Here is an 11,434-nt window from a genome sequence, read left to right as displayed (position 1 = left end):
TTTAGACTTTATTTGATGTTAAGGTGTACTGGAAGATACAGAAAAATCTCACAGCACAACAAGCTTATGCTATACATAAATAATACATATTGTGTATGGCACATCACCTCTTCACCTTTGATGAACACTCCACCTACTTTAAAGGGAGTGGCATATAACACCGGACAAAGTTCCAACCATATACTGACACTACAGCATACACAGTCGTAAGGCTGCGAGGTACTACGCAAACAGTTTGATTCATTTGTACTTTAAATATGGGTGTAAATGTAAAACTTTAGTAGCATGGATTTATTGTTTCCACTCCAAACGGAGTAGATCAAAGATGAATGCGTTCTGGTAACTCTCACGGAAATTACCGGAGTTTTGAAAGTCATGTCTAAACGATCTTTGTGGGAATCCGTTCTTAAAGTAACGCGGGCAAACACGCTTTTTAAGCGTTTGTTTTTCTCACATGAAAGTCAAACTCGCACTTGACGGAGCTGATGCTGTCGATGCTGGCTTTGCTGTCGACCTGGGGATGTTTTTTAACAGCCTGTGGAAAAGTTTCTGATCGCGGAATCCGCATTGAAAATGCCGTCGGATCCTGTTCCAGCTCTTTCGCATCCTTTTCAAACTCCGGGAAAGTAAAGCGGCGCAACATTTTGTTGCTCAATACAGAGAAAGTCGCGGCTGCAGATGAGGCAGTCGGTGCCTGGGGAGGTTCAGCCTTGCCGGGAGACCTTTCGCGCCTCCTCACGGTTCTAGAATTACGCAAAGGGACCAGAGTGCGCTCAGGAGGTGCGGGGCTGAGCATGCTGGTTGGCAGGCTGCACCTTTTCTTATAATAGCTGTCGGGAAATCTGTGTAGACCGAAGTCTAACATTTTGGTTCGTTCTGTTGCCAACTCATTCTCACTTTTGTTGGCAAGAATGGGGGTCATTAAAATGCCCAGAGCAGAGGGCGCGCTGGGTCTGTGGCTGTTTCTGCTGGGCCGAGGCGAGAACAGTGTGGATCTTTGAGCCTCACAGCCCATCGTTAGAGGGGGGAGGGGGTCATCTGAGGTGGTCGGCCTTCCCTCGGTTTTCGGATGCTTAAGGTTGGGAGAAATACAAGGACGGGGTGCAAGGGTCGAGACTTCAGAGAGGACCAGATCAGGTGGAGGCGAGGAGGCGCCTTCGTTCTCCGTTTCAAACTCCTCTATCGAGTTCATGGATGGCAACCCGCTCCGCTTTATCCGCGGGATTGGCTGCCGGGTGCAGTTTGGAGCCAATAGGCAATGAGCATGATTACACGCTCGGAGGACCTCCAGTCTGTCTGCTAAATGTCCAACCTTCTTCTCCAGCTCGCCGGGTCGCAGCTGCGCACTTCCACGAGCGCCTCCGTCCTCGCGGCCCTTTTTGGAATTGTTGGTGAGAGCGCAGATGCATTCAGTGTGACCAAGAAACTTTGCCACTCCAATAGCAGAGTTTCCAACTTTGTTTTGTCGGTCTATCTGAAGACCCAGCCTCTTGAAAGCTCTCACCAAAAACTCGACAACGTGCGCGTGACCTGCCACCGCGGCGTACATGAGCGCTGTGTTTCCCCACGAGTCTACAATCTCCGGGTCCGCGCTGTTTCGGACCAGGATCTTCACCGCGTCCAGGTGTCCCTGCTCACAGGCGTGACTGAGCGCTGTGCGCCCGTTTCCGTCCCGACAGTTGACGCTGGCGCCTCTGTGCAGCAGGAGCTCTGCAAACTTACACCGAGCCTGGGCATCGGGCAGCAAGACAGAGGAGATGAGGGGAGTCTGTGCGCCCTCCGTTTTGGAGTCCACGATTTCCCCATCCAGCGCATCCAGAACAAACCGGGCCAGGTGGACTTTATCCTTGGAGATCGCATCCAGGAGGATCTTGGTGCCTGTTTTCCCGTTAGACTTCCCGGGAGCTTTTAGCATGTTTATTAGAAGATTATTATCCAATAAGTTTATTAAAATTTATTTACGAAAACTCATCTTTCTATTAGTAGAGCAGGTTTGGAAAACCTCTTTCCCCCCAACGATTGCTGACAAACAAAGCCTCCACCCTAATTTTATAGTGAAAGGGAAGCTACGGAGGAGTTGCCGGGCAACGCAAACATAATTAGCCTACCACGCTTTGTTCTTCTTTTCTAATGGAAATACTTTGTTTACAATGACATAAAAAAGAGCGTCAGCACTGGAGCCGCCTGTGTTCAAGAGAGGACCTGGCTTATCAATTCACTTGTTGAATGTGATGAGACAGCAGTGGTTATTATTTGTGGGGGGGCGTGGGTGGTGTGCTTGTGCCCTACAGTGTGCTTTAGAACACAATTATCAAATCAGAGAAGATGAATAATCCACATTACAGCCGGGAGAGTATATGGTAGCATCTGAATGAATCACATTTTCAGTGACATCATTGGTGCAGCTTAACTACAAAATTGGCAGCACGATGTTTCAGCATTCCAACTAACAAAACATGCTTACCTCACACCCCTGATATACGTCTTCCTCTGGCCTGCAGTGTTTTCTACTATCCTCGATTGTTTTTGTGCAATGTTTCTCATGTAAAACTGTAAAAAAGCTAAGCAAACAAAAGAAACCATTTTCTTTCTGCAAAGTTTCACTATGACTGCAGAAAGACTGCAGGGCTGGTGGTGGTTATAGTGTGACAGCATGTTAACATTTATGGTGCCCTCCTCAGATGAGCTGCACAAATGACTGCATGGTTGGGAGAAAATTTATTTATTTAGGTTTGGGTAACTTGGGCGCAATATTATTAGTGTTGTGTAATACTGTAAATTTAGGTCCATCCATCCATCCATTCGCTTCCGCTTATCCTTTTCAGGGTCGCGGGGGGCGCTGGAGCCTATCCCAGCTGTCATAGGGCGAGAGGCAGGGTACACCCTGGACAGGTCGCCAGTCTGTCGCAGGACCAACACACAGGGACAGACAACCATTCACACTCACATTCACTCGCACATTCACACCTAGTGACAATTTGGATTAATCAATTAACCTATCCCCAAAAACCAGGTAAATACAGGACCAGTGTTGCTGACGCCAATAATAATTTTAACTTATAAAGGCAGCTTATGTAGGTGAGAGCAGTGTGTCGTAACTTATGAGGAATCCACATCAATTTCCAAATTCTGAACATTAATGACACTAAATCCCTGCACTTTTTACTTTCCACTTTAGTTAATACAACAAAACACACCTTTCAGATTTTCATGTATTTTAAAACTGGAGCCCTGCAATGTAAATGTGCCCATCTTTAAAGCACTTTAGGTCGACTGTTTTTAAATGTGTTAATAATAAATAAAAAAGGCTTGATTTAGCAAAAACAGGTTCAGGCATTTTTCGTAATGAATGTTTGAGGTGTTTTTTCATTCCACCAAAAAAGAAGATAGGATCGATACTAGTATGAATCCAATACTAATACCTGCGTTGATATTGACACTATCGCTATTTGAATCAATGCACTTTTATGTATACACTTTGCATACTGCAAGGAAAAAGCTATTTAGTTCTTTTATATTCAAGCCCAGGCAGACAACTCTACAGCTAATATTTTGAAAACCAGGCAAGCGTAATGTCTTTATATTTATACTTACACTTTCCTAGTCTAACAGACTACTCAAAGTAGCTTTAAGTAGCAAATCACAATTAACTATGATGCTTTATTCTGCTTTATCTACCTCACATCTACTATCAATTTAGAATCACTACTTATTCTAACATGCATGGCTTTGAAGGAAATCGGTGCACATAAAGGAAACACAGGGAAAACATGCTAATCTCACTCAGCCAGCATTTGAGCCAGGAACCTTCTTGCTGCTGCACGGCAACAGTGTTAATCACTCTACTATTTAATTCAATGCAGTTCAAATTGTATTTATATAGTTCACAACAACTGTCACATCGAGGTGGTTAATATTGTAAGGTAAAGTGAGCCATCTGCCCTGGGGCATTTTGGGGGGGAGGGGGGGGGGTTAAGGAGAGAGCAGACGGATACATGACAAATGACACTATGGATACGTTGGATAAACAGAAGTACACGCCTGGGGAAATGTACATGATTTTAGCAGTACTGTACTTTTTCCCCCCAATTGGAAATATTTTATTTCCCTCAAATTCAACAAGGTTAGGTCAAACACAGAGTACGTTCTGAGGAAAACACAAATGAGCCACGTAATTATGTCCCATTTTACACCTGGATTTATTGAGACACATACTATAAAACAGTATTAAAGGAGCTGGATAACAACAGTATTTTCATTGCTATAAGTTCAACAGTACAATATAAATACAAAAACACGCACAGAATGTCTGTCGACAAGCTACAATTCAAATAGAAAATAAAGGAGATACAGTAGAAACTGAGGAAATGAAATCAGTGATGTTGCTCTGCAAAAATAATCTGCTTTTTTGACAAACTCGAGAGCCAAAGGTTACATGTAAATCACACAACAGAAACATTCAACTAGTGCAAAAAAAGCTTCTAACATAATCATCTTAAACTACACATTATCTAATATATAATATATATTCATTTATTTATATATACTTTCATATAAATAACCCCTTAATTTGGCATTTTATCATTCATAAAATAATTTAAACATCCTAACAGACACCGAGTGGCACATTTGAAAGCGATGGAATAAAATTTAAAAGCACTTTTACTCATTTATCTCTACACTAGATATGTGGTGAGAGCTTTATATCGTGTTGTGTGGTGCAGTATAAGGGCAGACTGGAAAACAAGAAAAGAAAAAGAACAAACTCAAAAACAAAACAATGGTTGATCATTTTTCCCTCACCCAGCAGACCCACTCAATCCCCAAGCCCTTAAATGGCAGAACACAACTGGTCCAAAAGTAAATTAAACTACATACATTCCAGTATATACAAGAATATCCCGTCTACCCTTTACATATAACACAGCAGAATAAAACAGGGAAAAAAAAACAAACAAACAAAACTTTTTAAAAAAGGCCAAAATACCCATAGGTGCCTTTATCCTTAATGTTTTTATATCATTACATGACTTTTTTGTCAGTTTAGTCAATGTTAGTGTTAAATTATAACAGTACTGCACATCACACTTTTAATTCTCTGCAGAGGCATCAGGGCACAGTACCACCACCTCCAACATCACCTCTGTAACATCGTTAGGAAGGGAACCTGCTGTAGACAGGAGTGAACACCAGAGACTTCTACGAATCTGTTATTCGGTCCACCCTCCTATAGCCAGAGCAGGACAGGGAAACTGCGAGGTTTACAAGCTGAGGGTGCTCAGGTGCAGTCAAGAATCTATAAAGGGAGCACTAGCATTCAACAATGCTGTAATAATGACAAGACAAAGAGACGGCTGCCAGCCAAAGTCAGAGGAATGGGCGACAGCAAGTGTGGAATACCGTTTACTGTTTCAGCTATGAGGGAATTATCTTGTTTGCATAGTGTACGTAGAGTACCAAAAGTATTGCAGTTTAAACTGTACTCATGGAAACGAGTAAAATACATGTAAATGTAATTTCCAAGTGCAAAAGAAGCACAGCTATTAAACCATCTCATGAGTACCTAAAATTAAAGTAAGTGAAACAAAAAAATTTGATTGAGGGATTAGCATGTATTCCCTGTGATCCCTTTATAGTATTCTGACTCAGCATGACAATAAACCTTTTTTATAGTCATCAAAAAGTCAATAACATGTCTTTGTGATAAGGTGGAGGATTGTGTAACATGGAGGGAGAAAGGGGGGTGGGTGTTGCCACTCTTAATACAACAATTTTATTTTTTTAAAAATACATTCTTACTGAAAACAGAAAACCTACAGTAGTGCACCGCTACATGTTCCGTGTTTTTGTTAGTTTTTCTTCTCTTTTTCTTTTTTTTCCTTTTTAACTTTTTTTGACAGCCTATCAGATACAAAGTGCTCAGGACACGACTGGTGTAGCATACAGTGTATTTCTCATACAGTTGATTCATTTGTGCTGAAATGACATTAAATCTTATACATACTCTTCATCCCTCTGTTTCTGCAGCGGTTCATTGGATACTGCTTTTTTTTTTTCCTTCGCAAAAATGGTCAAATTGGGAACAGAGCCTGTTTATGTGACCTGTCATGAGCCGGCGTGTGTGTGTGTGTGAGGAATTTGGTGTATGTGTGCTTGTACTAAGTACTGCTAATAGCTGAAGAGAACATACAATGTGATGGCAACAGAGAATTTAGATACACTAGAGGAGACGACGTATTTTCCTGTGTGTTCTCCGAGGTAACGTTTCCTGTCTCGATAAGTGGTTAATCCCCCCTGACAAACGGTGATAAGCACCAATGGCTCAGTGGTATAAAGATAGTGGTTGGAGAGCACACGATGCATGGCTGAGTGAACAGAGCAAAAGAAGAGGTGTAGGGCCGGGGCTGCTGTGTGTCTGAGCGAACATAAATAAAACACAGAAAGTGATGCAGGAAGGTTTTCATCTCTGGACTGTAGAGGGCTTTCTGTGGAGTGTTTTCTGCACCTTCTTGTGTTTGAGTGTACAAGTGTGAATGTGTCTTCCCAGTCTCAGCCGCTCACACCACTGTGGCAGGTCTGCGGTCCATCTCCTCCTCCAACTTCACCATCTGCTGCATGTCCTTCGTCTTGGAAGAGATGGAAGACAGTTAAGACAGACAGACACCTTCTTTTAATGTGTGCAAGTGGAAGATTTTCTAGTGGATTTGTACAACTTTTGTGATCAATTTGTATTCAATTTTTAGTAAACAATTTATCAGTATGGGCTTCAGATTTCAGGATTCTGTTGGGTGTATCTCTGAATTGCTTGGCAGGTAATAAAGCCACATGCTTAGTTGGAGTAATTGTTGCCTCAGTGGGACACAGTGACATACTATGAAAGTAAATGATTATGAGCTGGAGTAGAAGCACAGAGGAGCAGGTTGTGAGCTGGCTGTTTTTACTTAGTAATAGCTGGTGAGTCATGGTGATAAATGACTTGAGCTTCTAGTTGGCACTCCTGACAGCGCAAGAGCTGCAGACTAAAAATGTGGGAGTGGAATTTCATCATACAGAGGAAAGAAACACTTTCTATTTCAAACTGTGCAAATCTCTTCAAAGACAGGCCTGTCGTGTACTATTCCCCTGCTGTACTCAGGGCTGAGTCACTTGAGTAGATCATTATAGCAATCATTTAGATAGCAGATAAGTCAAGACTTAAACAGGCTCGGTGAAAAACTGAGGCAATGAAAACGTGACTAGGAGGAAAAGACGTGAAAGGAAACACGATCACTGAATGATGCAGTGAGAGAAAGGTGATGTCAGAGGTAGAGATGAGGGGAGATGGCGATGCCTACCTTGAACCTGTTTGTTTGCATGGTGTGATTTCAAAAGCTGTGCCGGAAGAAGCAAATCAAATTAAAAGAAAGGAAAATGTGCATACATGTGAAACATGTACAGGTACTATGACAGATGGTAAAATAAAATGCAAAAATGGGGACATGATGACGTAAACCGTACTTTCTTCTATTTGTAATGTCGGGGGAAAAAAGACGCTGATATTATAATCTGGCTTTTTTGTTTGTTTGTTTGTTTCATTTCAGCAGTTTTGTTTATCTTTAGTAATTCAGGGCAATTCTGATCCTAACTTTGGGGGAAAATTTTTGCATAAATAATAATTATATCACAAGCAATAACAACAGCAGTCAATATGGCAGTGAAGGAAGTACAGTTGTGTTTAGAAGTTTACAAACCCTCATCATGAGCATTAAAAGTATTTGTTTGACAGCACTCACTGGATTTACCAATATGCAGAACAATGGGAAAGTCCAGTGAACTCAGTAAAGATCTAAGAAAGAAATCTGTGGAATCACACTAGTTGGGAAAGTCCCTCTGAGCCATTTCTGGTACTGGTACATTACACAAAGTGGATGGAATATTGAAGAAGAGTGACTACCTCCAAATTCTTAAATTTCACCTCAAATCAACAGCTAGATAGTTGAAAGTTGGGCACACCTAGTGGTGCCCAACTTTCCAACAGGAAAATGATCCTAAACTGGTTACAGTGCTGGAGGAATATATACACAGAGGACTGGAATGTGAGTGTCCGACTCTGAAATTCAGAGAAATTATCTCCACTAAAGATACATGCTTTACATTCATTCTACCCTGGAAAAAGTTAGTGTTAAAAAAAGTTAAAAGCCCGAAATTACAATGACAGTCATGCCCATGATGAGGGAATGTAAACTTATGACAAATGTATCTAGAACATTTAACTAGTCCCAAAGCTTGAGTGTCATTTATACTTTCTAAGCCGGTAAAGCAAGAAGCTCCCTAAACTGAGGAATGTTCTGATATGAGCAGGATATGGTCCAATACTAAATGCTGGGTTTAAACAACAGTGTTAACAGCTTAGATAGCAGTAACTGTGATTGCTGTCACCTATCTAGATCAATTTACACTGTAGTGGCAGTAAAAGGTAATTTCCTTCTATGTACCTGCTCATTGAACTTCTCCAGTTTCTCCAGCTGCTCTCTCTGGTTTTTCTCTAGCTGCTCCATCTCCTTCTGATGCTTCATAGCCAGCTGCAGAAACACGGAGACAAAGGCAATAAACTAAATTGTCATAAATAAATAGCAATGTTTTTTATTACAATGAAATATGTTTTAGTAGGGGGAGTCATTTGGAGCATTTGATTCAAGATTAATGATCATTATGCAACAGTGTGTTGTAAAACAAAATTCTGATGTCGTCACAAACAAGAATGACAGGCTGTCTCAGCCTGAGGAAAGAAACTACTCTGAGGTTGAGCGCTGCAGGAGCAACAACTTCTTTATCACTTGCCCAATGGCAGCAGGGGGAACAGACTGAGGGATATTACACTTTGTATTTAAATTCCAACAATGTTAATCCAGTGCACAGGCTAAAGGAATAATGATTGAAGTGCTCTTCAGCTGAGGAACAAAAAATAAACATCCTACCCTCTTCCTCTCATCCAGGAACTTCTTGGTGTTGCTGCTGTTTAGCTCTCGCACTCTCCTTCAGAGCGGAAGAAAACCATCACAACATGAAGTTACAATGAGCGCTTAAGAGCCCCAAAACAACGACTGAACGATTACATCATGGGCGTGACCCACCTCTCTCGCTCTGCCTTATTTTTGATAGTCTTGTCCTGGCTGATGGCTTTACTGTTTTCCATGGACATTTTAGCCTGGTTGGCACGCATCTCTTTGCTCTGCCTGCATTGTGGAACAAGCAGCTGCATATAAGACAAGTTGTCTGCATCCAATTTTTGGCAATAAAATCTCAGAGTAGCTGCCCCAAATGATCATGTCTGATCACTCGCAGTAATCCATCCCTATGTGTGTGAGCAAGCTGTGCGGGTCTCTCACCTTTCATGAATGAGTTTGAGCTGCAGGGTCTGCTGCTCCTGGACAGTGGCCAAGAGCTTCTTGAGGTGTTCACACTGCTGGGTGACGTGGCTGTCCTTCATCTCCTGCTCCTCACTGCTGTGACTACTGATTAGCTCTGACCACTCTTTGGTGTGCTGTGCTGTGATGTCCTTTACCTGCATGCGAACACACGAGCGCATTAATAACTCACAGCTAAGATACTTGTCATCCTCACATCTAATAATAGCTTTGTGGAAAGTTACCTTGGTTTTATGATCAGCAACTAGCGTTTGAATCTTATCTTCTGTCTCCTTCTTCAGCTCTTGGCAGTTGTTTTCACTGTAAGGAACCCACATGTACAAGTGGACAAGAGAGGTTTAGTTGAATTGATCTTAAGGAATGGAGTCAAGAGGGGTGGGCAAAGTTAGGTATGTCTTTGATTTGTCTCTGTGCATAAATGGTTATTTGCAAAGCTTCACATCACACAGGGAGCTTTATAGAAGCAGTGTCGAGTCTTGCACGGGGACCTCCTGTCCTCTTTGTATGCTCTGTGCAGTTTGACACAGCTAATATTATTTTCTGAGCTCTAGATGTCGAGGTTTGCCAGTGTAGCAGGCAGAATAGAACCCAAATGCAGGACTCTGGAAACTAGAAATGAACTCAATAACACAGCTTTAATGGTCTACAGGGGGAAAGAGAACAAAAAAACATTCACTGAGCAGGAAAGAGTCAAACAATAAATACACACGAGGCAGTTAGGGAGATGGGAAACACAAGGGAACATAGCTGCAACAAATCAGGAAAACTAGACAGGTAACTTAAAACTCAACATGAAGCACACAAGACTATCAAAATAAAACTGGAACTAACACCAAGACACAGACCCAAACCTCAGAATTTGACAGAGACAAAAAGATAAACAAACATAGAGACAAGACTGACTTCACAAGGGAGACACTAAAGGACAAAACACAGAGATGAGACTAATGAGTTTGTGTGTGTGTGTGTGTGTGTGTTTGCTTTTGTCTCCACTTACCCTCGTTTCTTGATGGCTTTCTCTAGTAGCTTCTCCAGAGTTACCTTCTCCTTATCATGCAGAGACACTATCTTGTCCACCTGCGTGCAGTGAGTTTTCTGCATTGTATTTTGATCCTAGTGCAGAAAAGGGAGACACGTTTATTATTTATAATTATTATTTATTATATATAAGTATTTACCTATGCCATGCAGATGCAGTTTTAATCAGCACAACAGGCAGCAGCAACAACAACAACGATTATTGTTTGTAATACACTCATGTTGATTTTGTTGCTCCCCCTGAATAATGAACCAGCAGCTATCTTTTTTTCAGCCAACAGATGGGTCTGCAGGTACTGATATACATATGTTAAGCAACAGGACTAAATTCTGTGATGATTAATCTGCATGTATGACTGAGCCAGCAGCCAATATAAACTGTGCCGATCGCTGTTTGAAGAAAAACAGCAAATCATTATGTGTCTGGATCTATAGACACTTCTCAGTATTTTAACATATGTGCCTTCTTTACTCCTGGGATATAACTCAAATCTCCACAAATCCATCCCTGAGAGGAAGGGAAAAGGAAAAGTTTGCAGTAAAGAAACAGTTGTATAATTTCCTGCATCTCTCTTATACAGACTTGCTTTGTGCAGCCAGGAGACACTAGAAGCAATATGACACATTAGCATATTCAGAAGCACCCTATGTACATTATGAATGGACTGTGTGTGTGTGTGTGTGTGTGTGTGTGTGTGTGTGTGTGTGTGTGCGTGCGTGCATGCAGTCAGTGGTCAGTGGAAGATGAAAGGTAGAGCCGCCTCCCCTTCCACCGTTTCTATCCCTCTGAGCATCAATAACTGTCAGGAATAAACAGCAGCCCCTTTGTATTATTAGCAGACAGGTCTGCAGTAAAACAGTCACCCACCTTTGAGTGTTTCTTCTTTAGAGTGTTGAGCTCCTTCTGCTGCTTTTTAATCAATTTAAGGTACGACTGCAGTGGGAGAGATCCATGTTTAGTCACGATGTACAATATACTAGACTCAGGC

General features: G+C 41.8%; 2 protein-coding genes across 2 annotated transcripts in view; both read right to left on the bottom strand.

Moving 5' to 3' along the window:
- Nucleotides 1-433: 433 nt before the first annotated feature.
- LOC146616852 (uncharacterized) lies at nt 434-1,915 on the bottom strand. Its single transcript, XM_085372873.1, has one exon. The coding sequence runs from the start codon at nt 1,913-1,915 to the stop codon at nt 434-436; it is 1,482 nt and encodes a 493-aa protein (XP_085228999.1).
- A 3,719-nt stretch (nt 1,916-5,634) lies between these two features.
- Nucleotides 5,635-11,434, bottom strand: part of plcb4b (phospholipase C, beta 4b) — an 81,990-nt gene continuing 76,190 nt past the window's right edge. The window contains exons 32-40 of the mRNA XM_085371982.1: nt 11,314-11,379; nt 10,405-10,520; nt 9,632-9,707; nt 9,369-9,544; nt 9,114-9,215; nt 8,958-9,015; nt 8,475-8,561; nt 7,335-7,371; nt 5,635-6,626 (exon numbers count right to left, since the gene is read on the bottom strand). Coding sequence (XP_085228108.1) covers nt 6,550-6,626; nt 7,335-7,371; nt 8,475-8,561; nt 8,958-9,015; nt 9,114-9,215; nt 9,369-9,544; nt 9,632-9,707; nt 10,405-10,520; nt 11,314-11,379 — 795 coding nt within the window. The 3' untranslated portion in view covers nt 5,635-6,549. The remainder of the gene's footprint in view (nt 6,627-7,334; nt 7,372-8,474; nt 8,562-8,957; nt 9,016-9,113; nt 9,216-9,368; nt 9,545-9,631; nt 9,708-10,404; nt 10,521-11,313; nt 11,380-11,434) is intronic.

The sequence above is a fragment of the Diplotaxodon limnothrissa genome, linkage group LG15 (assembly GCF_057381915.1).
Source record: "Diplotaxodon limnothrissa isolate DT_005_m linkage group LG15, D_limnothrissa_male_GT1.1, whole genome shotgun sequence".
In the NCBI taxonomy this organism is placed as follows: Eukaryota; Metazoa; Chordata; class Actinopteri; order Cichliformes; family Cichlidae; genus Diplotaxodon; species Diplotaxodon limnothrissa.
This window is presented reverse-complemented; position numbering and strand designations above follow the sequence as displayed.

Bases quoted from the DNA above. Each gene is read 5' to 3' on its own strand.
- LOC146616852 (XM_085372873.1), bottom strand. From the start codon at position 1,915: ATGCTAAAAGCTCCCGGGAAGTCTAACGGGAAAACAGGCACCAAGATC.